Genomic DNA, 15053 nt, shown 5'->3' on the forward strand with positions numbered 1-15053 from the left:
TATATATTCATATTAATTTTTCATAAATTTCTTCTTCTTTTTTAATTCTAGGAAAATTAAAAACAGATGTAATACATTTATTATAAATAAAATGTATATATAAAACTGTAGATAGGGAAGCTTTGAGAGCTGCATCAAACTAGTCAAATGACTGAAGACAAAAAAAAAAAGACAAAATATATGTGTGTATGTTACATATTATTTTCCTTATACGCTAATGGGGTCGTTCAGTAATTAAAGAGACTAATTTATGACTGTATACAAATTATTATGTATTCAAAAATAATGAAACTAACACTACTTTTCAGCATAATCCTAGGTGACATTTGGGCACTTGTTTTCTTTTTCTGTATGCTTTCTTTATTCCAGTAGTAAAGAAGTTTTCACCTTTGTATTTGAACCATTCTTCTATTGCATTCTTTACTTGTTCATTATCATTGAATTTGGTGAAATATAAAAATTCTATAGCTTTCCTTTGTCTTTTGAACTGTACAGAAATGAACATTATCATTCAGAAGAATTATGCCTTTTGAGAGAAAACCAGGATATTTCCTCCTTATTGTGGCTTTCACTTTATTTTCTAGCATGTCACACTATTATTCATTGATAATTGATAATTACATCTTGTTCTTCCAAGTTATTGCAAAAAAAAGGCCTAGATAGTCCAAAAACACTGTATTTGTAACACTGTTCACCTTTGTATTTGAACCATTCTTCTATTGCATTCTTTACTTGTTCATTATCATTGAATTTGGTGAAATATAAAAATTCTATAGCTTTCCTTTGTCTTTTGAACTGTACAGAAATGAACATTATCATTCAGAAGAATTATGCCTTTTGAGAGAAAACCAGGATATTTCCTCCTTATTGTGGCTTTCACTTTATTTTCTAGCATGTCACATTATTATTCATTGATAATTGATAATTACATCTTGTTCTTCCAAGTTATTGCAAAAAAAAGGCCTAGATAGCCCAAAAACACTGTTTGCATCACTTTACCTGCTGATATGTAGGTTTTTGAATTATTTTCCTGGTAGGTAAACTCAGATGTTTCCATCATAGTCTTAATGACTATCAGATATTCATAGTCTAACGTTTGGATTCCTGCTGAAAATTATGAATGCCAAGTTTCAACACAAGTTGTTTTGTGATTTAAAATGTATTATTACCTTCCGTTAAAAAAATCATCACTTAGTTCCTTATTAATGTAAATTTAGGTACCTTTTTTTATCTAAAGTGAACATCTTAGAACTCGCCTTGAACATGTTTTGTGTTAATTCAACTTATCTTTGTTAAGGGAATGAATAGTGTCAATACTTGCACTACATATTGTAGCAATTTAAAATTTTTTTATGTATCTACCCTTGTTAATAAGATCATTTTCCAAAGCATCAGTTGAAACTTCCACCAGCCTTCTGTTGTGATAAAAAACAGTGATGCTTGTTTTGCTATATTTAAACTGTCCAATCAGTTTATAATGATTAATATATTGTTTGACCTACTGTTGTAACATCTGCGAGTGAAGTTTGGCCTGTTTTAAAATCTTATCACAGCACAATACATATTTTAAGCAGAGCCGACATTTTGAAATTAAAACAAAAGAGGCTATGATAATGGATATTTTTTTTGAACAGCTGATATTTCCTATATTAGGAATACCAACTTGAAAGTCTGGTAGTTTCAGTTATTTTATTAAATAACTTTAACACTGTTTAATTATTGAAAGACTGATATATATCAATAAATTTGTTAAAACTTAAATATTCTTATGTACACTGTCTCATTTATGATTAAATTTAATTTTAAAAACTGTATTTATTGATTTGTTTCTGTAGTTGTGAAAATTAAATTTTTCCACAAAGAACAAAAAAGTCTTATTTTTATAAACTGGTTATTTTATTGTCAAGAAAGAAAGATAAAATAAATTATATATAAACAATTTATGTTCTAGATCTTATCTTCTTCAATGCATTATCATATTTTCTGATCAATACTGATTAAAGATTACATAGTGTTGCATTAAAGCACATTCTCTTCTGAGTTGACATCTTATATTCACTTGTTTATAAAAGGAAACAATTCATAAATTCCAAAAGAAAAAAAGATAAGGGTGATATTAGAATGAAACAAATGAAAGAGGCATTTAATAATAGCTTCAGGAATGTCTTAAATTTTTTTATGAAATTAGTTAAAGTGTTAGCTCTTAAATAAATTACTCTGAGGGGGCAGTATATTGTAAATTTATAAAATAAATTATTTCAGAAAGTTTCGAAGCCAAGTGTATAAGTAGTGGTGAAAGATTACTCTAGTTTATATTATATTTTTCTCATATCAATGTATCATTTTTATTATTATTAGTTTATTTAATTTTTTACTATATATGTGTGTATTGATTTTTTTCTGTTCATCAGGATATTGATGGAGCAAAAGACTATTTCAAAAGGAAAGTTACTTTTGTTACCGAACAGATGGAAAAAATCCAAGCTGTGGGAATGGAGAAAAGTAAAATTAGAGAAGGTAATTTAATCTTAAATATTGTTTTTTTTATATCATTCTATTGAGTATATTACTTTTTGTTTGTATAAATTTAAATTTGTTTTTAATTATTCAGTTTATTTTTAGGTATTCATTCTAAATTCTACAAGAATTTTGTTGAGGAGGGATTATTTCCATTGCAGCATGAATATTTTCTTATTACTTTATTTTATCTAGTGTATTTTTGTGTTTTCACTAAAGAAGGTTGGAAGTCGTTAAGTGTGTGTGATAGTAACATATATTATGGGGGTTTTAATTTTTTTTTGTATGTGATTGCTGTTGCTCACAGTTTCCAATTTTTGTAGTCTATTGCCTATTCACCATTCACTCCTTTTTGTAAGGCAGTTTCCAAAAATCATTCCACCTCCTAATAATTATAAGCCTGGCTGGCTTCAAATCTTTTCATGCTTAGATGTGTAATGCTACTAACTAAACTGAAAAGAAAATATCAAAATTAGATGTCAAAACTGACAGCAAGGCCAGACAGCAGGTGATAAGATAGTTATAGTCCATGGTAGCATTATCTTTAGAGTCATAATTAGACAATCAGTTCTATCTTAAGCATTATGGAGAATACTTTGGATGTTAGCAAGACAACTATTTTTTTTTTTTAATATAATAGGTTAGAAAAGAGAAGTTGTAAAAAGAAATTTCTAGTTCAATGTTAAAGTACATTTCGAAGTACAAAACATGTTTAAAATTACTTTTCTATTGGTTTTGTTGGACCTGGCTTGACATGAATATTACTGTTTAGTGAATTGGACATAACAGATTATATGGTATTTGATTGGAGCAGTTATTTAGATAATATATATTGTATTATAATAGCATGAGAATGCATGTGCATTCTCTTTCCTTCGTGTTGAAGGAGAGAGAAAACTATTGAAAAGAGGAGTATAGTAAAAGCAGCAATGTAATTGAAAAGCACATTATTAAAGGTAGCTGGGTGTTTGGTGGATTGGTCATAAACAATGTTTCCTAGTGCTAGCTGTAACATGAGGTTGTAAAAGTGACTCCTGTTCTGAAATGTTGTAAGCTTGCAGTAATAGTTGTAATATGTGACTACTGGAAGAATTATAATTAACAGTCTTCAGTTCAAAGGATTTTCCCAACTTTATATTTTGTGATGCAGGAGTGCACACACTTATACACACATTGAAATGTGATGGTAAAATTTTGAAGTGGAAATGTGATGCAATAAAGTAACAGCAAGCACTATCTCTATCCAATTAGTTAGTTTTTATATCCAGTATGCAAAATTCTAAAGAAAAGATTCTAAAATTGTTGTTAAGATTGGATACATTACTTATTCAGGACTGTTGGAGTAGATATTTAATGTAGTAGGCATGCATTATGCACAGCAACATGAAACATTGATCATGTTGATAATATTAATGCAAGTCGTATGACAGTCATATGTTTTGCATTACTTGTTTTTTATGGTTCCTTATATTTTAAAATTATGAGGCTAATATAAGCAAATAAGAACAAATTTGAAGGTGTGAGACTATAATTGTTCATCTCTTAGGCCTATCTCTTGCTTACCCAAACTACATCTTCATAAGTTCTTGACAGCATAATTTATTTCTTATGAAGTGTCCATATTTTTCATCTTTCTCTCTTTAATCTGTTTTGTTGACAATTAACCAGTTTAATAGTTTCCATTACTTACTTTTTAATTCTGTTTATTAATTTCTCACCAAGCATTCATTTTTAAGATTTTTGTCTCGGCTAATTTGATTTTCTTTTCCTTGGTTTTCTTTGTGAAGCATATTTCTAATACAGTTTAACTGTTCTTATTACTGACCTGTATGTTCTTTTTTCTTTGAACCATTTTCCGTTTAAGTTTTAGTCATGTCTGTATTCTGTGGATGATTTCCATTTACGTAGATATTAATATAAAAGCATAAAGAAAGCACTTAGTTCTTTGTTCTAGGTAGGTAATTCCCAAAGTGGTTGAATACCCATCTCAAATAATTTCCTACCTTGAGGTGTTAATTAATTAATTATACTCTGTAGTAGATATAATAGCAGTTGTATTATTGAAATCTTGCTGCTTTAGAAACAAGTTGTTATTCTAATTTGATAATTATCTTTATGTTGTGATGAATTTTGTAGTATTTAATTTTTTGTTGCGGCTGTAATAGATGTAATGGATACAAAACTTCAAGCTCAGCTTGCTGCTCAGAAGCAAGTACAAGCACAATAAATTTATTATTAATGGATTTTTTATTTATTTATCAAATATACTATTAACACTTGCACACTTATTGTCTTTTTTTATTATGATTTCATTTTGTTACAATTTACTATATTTCTTACTGATTCGTATTTATTAATAAATATATTTTTTAAATGTGCTGTTATTTTTTTTGTTTTCTTAATTATTGTGTTATTTTTTTTTTTTAATTTACCATAATAAAATTGATGTTAAGGATTTTCATTTGTAACCTTCTCTCTTTATTATTGTGTTTAACTTATCCTTAAATATCTATTAATATTAATTTTTATTATTATTAATTTATCTCAAGAAGTTTGAACACTTGTCCATGGAATACAATATGGTTGGTAACTTTTATATTAATTTGAATTTGGAACTTTTTGTTGGGATGAAAGGAAGAGATATTGTCACATACTTTGATGGATTGGCAGTCTTGTTTTTTTTTTAACGGTAGTATATATATATATATATATATATATATCTATATAATAAAAAGAAGGAACTACGTGTTTAAAAGTAATTTACTTTTTGTTTTCTTATGTAGTTTTGAGCCTCTCACACATTCTCTCACCAAATTAATTAAACTTGGATATCTTGTATCCATCACCAACTTCATTTTCCTTTTTATGATATAATTGGTTATTATATTATAAGGTTCAGTTTTTTTAGATTTATTCATCAACATGGTTGTCTCTTCATATTCTGTATAGAAGCTTCTACTTTTCTTGTATGCTAATTGTTTTCATCTGCAATCTTTTTGCAAGTTTTTGTAGGTTGTTTTGTCAGTCTATTCCATTTCTTTTTAAAATACAATATTATGTTAACTATTTTACTTTAAAAATTTTTTTTATAGTCTGTTTCAGTACATATTAATTTCTGTAAGTGGAGTGTTTCTCCATACTAATGTTAGGAACATAATTTTAGTATACACGATTTTGCCATTCAACTTCTGTTAGTGTTTATCAGAACTTTTTTAAAGCATGTGGCCTGAAGATTTGAAAATATTAGTATAAATAATTTTTTTTTTATACAGCTTGTTCAAAGATTTAATAATTTTTAATATTTTATAAAATTTTTAGATATAGTTTAATCAAAAAATCGTCGTGTTGCACTTACTACCAATAATACATAAAAATAGTATCAAATTATCTGTAGTCATTTTTGAGATTATTATAGTGTATGTAATATCTGAAGGGAGATCAGTAGTGCACGGTGGCATCCCCTCCACTTCGCTTAACATCACTTAGCGACTTCTCATAACAGCAGCCAAAGTAGTGTATTCCAAAAGTCACATCCATTAATTTGCAATCACTTGCAACATATCCATGATTAATCTTTTGTTCAAGATGTATATTATAAAGTTATTTATTTATTTCTTGATAGTATATGTTTTTTTTCTTAAATAAGATTTTGTCATAAATAAACAGAAACAAAAGTGAAACAGAAACAAATGTAATACAAAAGTGTATGAAATGAGTTATTTATTTATTATAGGCCATAATAGTTATGATTTCCTTTGACAGGGCATAGTTATTTATGAAAATTATTTCTAAATAGTATATACGCACCAGTAACTAATATTCTTTTGAGATTTGTAGGCATACAAAACTATAAACTGAAAACATTAAATTGTACAAAAAAATACATAAATAAATAGTGTTAAAGAAATGTTAGTAAAAGTAATATAATTATAATCATTATTAAATTTATTATAAAAAAACTATGAATACATAGTTTTTTACAAACAAATAAATAAATTAATACAGTAGAATAAATACATAACAGATGAAATAATTAAATGAGAAATTTAAATAAATAATAGCAAAAAGAAATGAATGGTAGGATAAACACTAATAAAAAATATCAATGAAGCAATATCATTGGAGGGCTTACTTTTGTAGCAGCTGGTAGTAAGTGTTCTGCATGCAGGTTATAAGAGTAGTGTTGGCGAGGCAAGTAGAGACACCTTATAGGGAGGACCCACCTTCAGATTTTACATACACTGTAGGATATTCTTAATATCCTAAAAATATGAATTTTAATAAATTTCATAAAATAAAAGCAATTAATGAAAACATTAATTTTCCACAATCATAGTCATACATATAAGTTATTATACATGATTATATTTATTACATAGGAATATAATAATAATAATAATATACTTTTATTTTACTTTGCATAATTTCCTCTCTGTGGTTTTTTTGTAATCCAATTTCTTTTTCTTCAGCATTTAGTCACTACACAATCATTACCATAAATGACTATCCAGGTTTTAGCTCTGTCTCTACAGTACCTTGTAATTACTTACGCTTCCTTTATTGAAACATGACACACCTGTCATAAACTCTCAGCTCTAAAAGTTTTGTTACCTATAAAAACATTCTCTGATTTTGAAATTTGTAATTTACTATTGAATTGCTAATGAGTATTTTGAATTTTTCCATGTGTACACTTTTGAAAAAGAATTGGATAAACCAGATTCTTTGAATTTAGTTTTATTTCTGCTATAATAAGTTTGGGAATGTTAAATTTATATTTATGTGACCTCTTCATTCTTATATAAGATATTTTTATTTATATCAGGTGTTGGTTTAATTAAATAAAATGAATATTTTATTCTGGTCGATACATAATAATACATTATGTAAATCGTAAATCACATCAGAAATGGGTGGATATGTTATTACAGTTGTAAAAAAAGGGGGCTGCTCAAGGATTTGCTGGGACATATCGCAGGAAACTGTGGTAAAATCTTGATTAGAGCAGTATACAAAAATACACAATTATAATTTTAAAAATAGACATAATTAAAGCCCTTAAAATATTAAGATAGGAAATAATTTTAAGATAAATACATGAAGATACCAGATATAACACATTCACCATTCAGGAGGTGTCAGTAAAAGTAATTGAGCACATATTTATGGGATGCAAGAAATTCAGGGAGTTTAACATTTTTTAATTAGTACTATTTTATTCATTGAGTTTTCATTATAGGATGAAGAATTGTCATCAAGTAACATCAAAAATTCATTATAGGACATAATTAATCCAAAGTATACCAGTGAGATTTGAAATCCAAGTTTTCTTGAGCAAATAACAGTGGTCATAACACTCAGTCATTTTAAAAAGAGAACAAATTTAATTGTATTTAAAAAAAAAAAATTTAGTCTGGGATTGTAAGTATAGAGTAACCAAAATAATTATTTAAAACTGTGTTTGTATTTACCTTGTGTACTAACTTCAGGCTAATATCACATTAAAAATATTTTTTGTATAAAATGTACAGTGAACAAAATTCCAGCTTGATATATAACAGTTCTGGAGAAATAAATTTTTTTGTTAAAAATACAAAATTACTGATAATGCCAGTAAACTAAATGTTTCCGGTTATATATTGATATAAAGTTTAGTCTGTATTTCAATCGTGGCGGATCTTCCCCTTAATTCTTGAAATGGTTTTTGTAAATAATTTCAATGATGGGTGGGATTATGGAAAAGGGAAAATATGCAGAAACAAAGAGGTTAGCAAAGAATAGAACAAGGTGGTGAGCAGCAGCTGTGACAGAACCTGCTGTAATGGCAGAACACTATGAATGAATGAATGCATACAACTATTATACAGATTGAATAACTTTTTAAAATATATTAAACTTTTTAAATGTATATTATAGAATTTAAATTTAGTTCTGTTATATGTTAAAAACTGAAAAACTTATGTAGAATTTTTGTACATGTGTATCTGTTTGTTTTACTGACTATATTGAGGATGTTTATTGGTTTTTTACATGTTGTATCACATTGCTCAGTACTTTTAAGGAATTCACCTTTGATGTTAAGTTTGTACAAACAGTCTAGTTTTTTGATATTCTGAAAGGAACGTGTTATGGAAAAACCATGTATGTTTCTTAAGTAGAATTATTTTTTTTTTATATTCTTTTTAGGATTCTTTCATAGTATATAAAAAAAAACTTGTTTTCTTTTGATGTGGTAAAATTGTTTTTTAGTCATTGTAAGTAAAAATGTCAGGATTTACTTACAATGACTTACTACAAATGACTTTTTCATGGATAAAGTAAAATAGTAATAAAATTAATTGAATTGTTTTAAAACATTAGGTGTATTAAATTTTGAATTATTCTGCTATTGTATAAGATAATAAATTTAGTAATTAAAATAAAAATTAAAGTTCTCTCTCTTCATTTCATTTTGTTTTTTTAGTTTCGGGTGCTTTTTCATTTCTATCTAGATCTTGTGGATCTTTTTATATTGACATTTTTTAATGTTAAGTTTTCCTTTTAATACCATTTTCATTTAATATGCATCTATCTCAAAGAGTTAGTTTTTCTTTTTCAGTTTGTTAGTTTATAATCTCATTTATCCTTGCTAAAACTGTTTCATTTGTTACTTAATACAAGGGCGGTTTGGAAAGTAACCTCCATTTGGCTATAAATAAAAAACATGTATAGATAAAAATATTTTATTATATACAGCTTTTAACTATTTTTCAACATAGTCGCCTCACCAATTTACAAATATCTTCTTCATAAAGTTCAGCCACTGGGTAACTAGCCATCCTTTCACAGCATTTTGAAGTTTCTCATCATCATCAAAGTGCTACGATGCAGGCTATTTCTTCATAGGAGTGAAGAGATAAAAATTGCTTGGTGCCATGTCAGTTGTAAGAGAGAAGATCAAAAATGTACCATTGAAATTGATTCAAAAGTTCTTGAGTTCTTCAAGCACTCTGACGATGAGCATTATCATTCAAAAAAACAAGCCGAATGACAGTCTACAGTTTCACAGTAGACTGCTGAAGTAATCGTTGTCCATGTTCATAAATTCGACTAGAAGAACTCCCTTGGCATCCCAAAAAACTGTACCCATAACCTTCCTTGCTGACAAAGTTTGGCAGACTTTCTTTGGCTTGCATGGAAAATTGGTATGGCCCCAGGCCATCAGCTGTTGTTTCATTTCTGCATTCACGTAGGCCAACTAAGTTCATTTAGTTCTATTGATCCCTTTGAGCATTTTTGGAACCCACCGAGCACAGAACTTCTGGCAGCCAATTTATCAGTGACAGTCTCATACAAAACCGTACGAGAAATTTACAGAAATTGTTCGGAATGTTCAGAGGTGGTGAATCTTAGATTTTCATGCTCTTTTTTGTCGATTTCACTGACAAGATCATCACTCACAAAAGAAGGCCTACCACTCTTCTGTTTTTCATGGATATTTGTCCTTCCATTTTTAAAAAAATCAGACCCACTACCATATTACACCGTCACTCATATTGTTTGGGCCATACACAGTACACAACTTATGATGGATGTCTGCTGCCAAAACATTTTGTGCTTAAAGAAATCTTATGGGAGTACACAGCTCACTGACGCAGTTTGAAAGGTAGGTGAGGGATTCAGAGAGTATGCTGATGTGTCAATGGTGGTGCCACTAACACTACTACTTGCGCTATGCTACAATACAGGTTACTTTTTGAACTGCCCTTGTATTTCTAGGTCACTTATCAATTTTGTAATAAATTTCTTCATTTAATATACTATTCAAACTACCTGTTCTGCTGAACTTGACTTTTTTTTCTGCATAGTTCTATAAATAGTAGTAACATAATAATTAAATAACCAATGAAATAGTTAGGATTGAATTGATTTTTAGTAGAATATTGATGTATCAGTAGTAAGAACAACTGTGCAACTCATCTTAACATCTAGAAATCATATAAATTTTCAAATTTCTTTCTTATTCCTGATACCCAAGGAAATAGTTAAAATACTGTAACTATAAAGGATATAAGTAAAAGAAAACAAAAAATAGAGCTTAAATTGATGTAACAATTGTTTTTAGTTGATCATAAATATGGACCTTCTCAATTCAACTTATACATATTTCTTTTCTTTTTTATAAGTTCAGGACTTGTTCTTCATAAAATGGGTTAATTTCAATCATTAATTTTTTGTTTTGTGTAGAAGGTTCTTCAGGTGATTCCATTATAAGTGTTTACCATGTAACTTAAGGGCAAGGAATCAGTTTACAACGGATCTAAGGCAGAGCCCATTCATTTAGTTATATGGATTTCTTTAAGCATTTTTAGAACCCACTGAGCACAGAACTTCCGGTAACGTAATTAGTGACAGTGACCTAATTGACAGTCGCATACAAAACCATACGAGAAATTTGTGGGAATTATTCAGAAAGTTCAGAGATGGTGAATTTTTACTTGTTTTCAGGGTGGAGAGAATATCCTTACTTTAAATCCAAAATGGCAGTTTCCAACTTAACCCAGTTTCTATGTAAAGATTTTAAGTAGTTCAAGTATCTTTTTTGGTTTCATTTCACCTAAGCAGCCGTGGTGAGTGTTACAGTCTCAAACTGAAAGGTCTTAGGTTTAAGTTTTCGCTTTTACTTCAATTTTTTTCTTACTATTTATTAATGCAGATGATTTTTTATTGTATAGTATTTATAATAACAACAGTATTTATAAGAATCTGGAAAAAAATTCTATGAATTTAATGTTTGCTTGTTATTTTTTTGAGTATAACAATTATTTTTTAACCTAACAAACAGATTTTGTTTTATAAAACTTCAAAAAATGTAAATATATAAATCTGTTATAATTTTCATCTTGCATGTTACAATCAAAAATATTTGTTTTGCTCTTTATATTTGTTTTTTATATTGATCAATCTACTGATTGTAACAGTGATACTGAAAATTGAAATAAACTGTTGTTTAAATTTGTTTTTTTGTTTTATAAAATGAAATCTGTTTGTTGTCTATTTATTCCTTCATTCTTTATGTGCATATCTCCATTACATCTTCATAAAGATTTTTAGGTTATTGATTGTAATATTCAAATAAAATAATTAACTAGTGCAGTTTTTACAGATGCTTATAAATATTTTTATAATAAATACTATATAATAAAAAGTCTGTGTTAAATGTATGAGGCTCGGCTGATAAATTTTGCACACAGGTGTGCTACATGGAAACAAAAGGTACTATCGAGTTGGGCATGATAGCTAAAATCCCCCTCTACAAACCTGCGATAATGCATTGAAATCCGTTTACTGGTTTGTTTTCAGTAGTTGTTAAAATGGAGTCAAGTACGGCTAATATGTCAACACGGTTAAAACAGCGTGCAGTGATAAAATTTTTAAGAGCAGAAAATGTAAATCCTACAAATATGTTTCATCGTTTAAAAACTGTTTACAGTAGTGAAACTGTTGATAGGTGTGAATAGGTGAGTGTTGAAATTTCACAAATGTGAAGCTGGTAAATCAACAATTGAGAACACACCTCACAGCGGACGACCAGTTTCTGTGACTGACCAGAAACATTGAAAGGAGGTGAACGATTTGTTTCAAAGTTACTGGCGAATCACTCAGCAATGCATCGCTATTCAGTTAGGCATATCTAAAGAATGAGTTGGCTATTTTATCAAGTAACTGGGTTACCTTAAAATTTGTGCACAGTGGTTACTACACAAACTCTCTGATGGCACTCTGCAAGTTTGAGTCTATTCTGCCCACCATACTCACTGGATTTGGCTCCATGCGACTTCCACTTCTTTCCTCTTCTCAAAAGTAATTCACCACCGATGATGAGCTCAAGGAAGCTGTGGCCACTCTTGGATCCGAGAAAGACTGCAAGAATTTTTCAGTGATGGAATGCAAAAACTTGTCAACCATTGGAAAAAATGTATCTATGTAAACTGGGATTATATTGAAAAATAAATATTATATTTTGTAGCTAAGGTATTATACTTCTATTCATTTTTTATCTCACTCCAGTACCTCTTTTCATTCCCATCCTACGCATATATGTGCAAAATTTATCAGCCGAACCTTGTATATATGCAAGAAAAAAAATAAAAGTTAAAAAACTGACATGAAGACTTGAACCCGAGATCTTTTCATTATGAAACTGAAATGCTCCCTATTTGACTTCTACCGCTGAAGTGGTTGTTTATATACAAATAAGCCACTTGAATCACTTTTTAACTCATTTTTTTTTAAATAGGGTTTCCTCAGAAATGAGGCCAATTTTGATTTAAAGTAGGGATCTCCTCTCCTATCACCTTGCAAAGGGGCATCAGTAAACTATATTGTAAGCTACCAATAGACCTACCAATATATGTACCTACCAATCGATTATTTTTTAAGTGCAGATCTATATTACAGAAATGAAATATTTTTAAATAAAACATTTTTTACTTAGACAATTTGTTGATATTTATTAATTTATTGCAGTAACAGAAAACTGATATCAAATAATAGCTAGGAGCAATAATGACAATTCTATGAATTCTTGACCAGGATTTGAATCCAAAACTTCTTACATGAAAGGCAAGGATACTTTCCATTCCATCACTGAGATCATTATGTTAATTTGGCCTCATCATTAGTTATTGGTACGTTCTTATAACTTGTATTCCCTAAGCTCATTCTAATGTTCAAATTATTTTCATAAGAAAATTCAATAAAATTTGGTGAAATACTAGATAAAAAAAGTATCTTATCTTACCTATCTTATATTACAAAGCCTATTCTAGTAGGAGTCTATTTTTGTTGTTTTTCTGTCTTCTTTAAGAATCAAGACATTGATTTTTCACCTTTTGTCTTTTAAGAAGAGCGGATAACTTTTTCAAAGAAGCATCATTGTTTGTAGACTTTGTATATTTTAAATAAAACTAAAACATACACAATAAACTTTTTAAAAAGCTGATGTTAACTTTTAACAAAAACTAAAAATACCTACGCTTAATTAAATTTTTTTTTTTAATTGCCACAAAATTAAAGGCAGTAAATAGAAATATGTAAATAAGTTTTTTATTTATTCTGATGGGTACATAATATATTATATAGATAACATCAGAATTAGGTTGATATGCTACTCCACAGATGAAAAAAGGAACTACCTCAAAGCATTTGCCTGGGTAGATCAAGTGTAACCATGGTAAAACCTTGATTTGAAGGGTACTAACAACTGTTACAAAGGTATCTAGCACGAGAGATGACGATTCCTTTTTCCCAATAAACATTAACTCATCAGTCAGTAATTATCTAGGTTGTTTTGTCCTGAAAATATCTTTGTTCAATCAGGCACCCTATTCTATAGATTTATTTTCCTGTGAATATATTCTATTCAAAATTAAAGTTATTATTGAAATTAAATATCTTATGTTTTATTTAGTGATTTTGAAATATCCAATGGAAATTCACACTAAGGCTTAAGGCTTTATCAGATAAATGACTTACATAGGTAGTTTGATCATTGATATGTAATACCAGTGATTGATGCTTGTTGGGGATAGTATTTTGAATAAAATGGAGATAATTGATTGTTTTATTTTTTCCAAGACTTGTCTCATTATTTAATTGCCAGACCATATGTTGCTGCTCTTCTTCAAATGAGAAACTTATCCATGAAATATGAGAGTTTAATCTGAGGAGCAGTTAAAAAATTTTAAATTCTCAAAATTTATTTCTGCCTTGTTGATTTTGTATGAGTTAGATGGTAGTTAATACATTAATATTACCATATCATTATACTCTATGATACGTTTTACTGAAAAAGATTGATTACAAATTAATGACAGTTTTGTTATTATTATTATTATTACATTATTTTTCTAATATTATAGTAATTAGTATGTAATTTAAAGTTAGAAAAATAAATTATGGTTTGGTTATTAAAAATAAATAAAAAAAACTACGTATTTTATGGCTAATTATTTTCTATATTTTATTTTTTCTATTTATTTCTTTTACTTTGTTTTTCTAAATTCCATCATACTTCTTCATCCTGTTGGGTTTGTTTTTTTTTTATACACCTCCTGCTCATCTGTTGTACATCATAAAACTTATTAGTCCATCTTATTTCTTAACCTCTTCTTTTTTTTAACTCCTCTCCTCCGTCCTTGTCTTTGTCTATTCATAGATTGCTTGGTGGAATTGCTTGCTATATACAGACATAAAACATTTTTAAACATACACTTTCTCATCGAAACCTACTCTCCCACTTTAGCTTCTGGAGGCTGCAATCAACTTTAATTATTATATAAATCTAGAAACATATGCATGTATGTATGTATGCATATAATCAGTAATAAAATTTACTTTAATTAAAACATTAAATTGTTGTATAAAAACACGGTTCTGTTGTAATTTTCTTTGCATTTCAAGGCTGTTTTGTAATTAAGAACTTAATAAAGTTTATTTCTTTATTTTGTTAATAAAATAAATGTTTTTATTTGTTTGTTAGTTATACTGTATTT

The 15053-nt window shown here is 28.3% G+C and overlaps 1 protein-coding gene across 10 annotated transcripts in view; it reads left to right on the forward strand.

The window, feature by feature from the left end:
• LOC142327427 (prefoldin subunit 5-like) overlaps positions 1–15053 on the forward strand; it is a 72765-nt gene that overhangs the window by 14627 nt on the left and 43085 nt on the right. For 6 of the 10 annotated variants that reach the window (XM_075370484.1, XM_075370486.1, XM_075370481.1 and 3 more), the window contains exon 4: positions 2412–2517. In XM_075370484.1, the coding sequence (XP_075226599.1) occupies positions 2412–2517 (106 nt within the window). Of the gene's footprint in view, positions 1–2411; positions 2518–2622; positions 2856–4682; positions 4831–11004; positions 11117–13026; positions 13056–15053 lie in introns of those variants that run through there. The other 4 variants (XM_075370487.1, XM_075370480.1, XM_075370482.1 and 1 more) reach the window with 4 other exon arrangements.

This window comes from Lycorma delicatula, chromosome 7 (genome assembly GCF_047948215.1).
Source record: "Lycorma delicatula isolate Av1 chromosome 7, ASM4794821v1, whole genome shotgun sequence".
Lineage (NCBI taxonomy): Eukaryota > Metazoa > Arthropoda > Insecta > Hemiptera > Fulgoridae > Lycorma > Lycorma delicatula.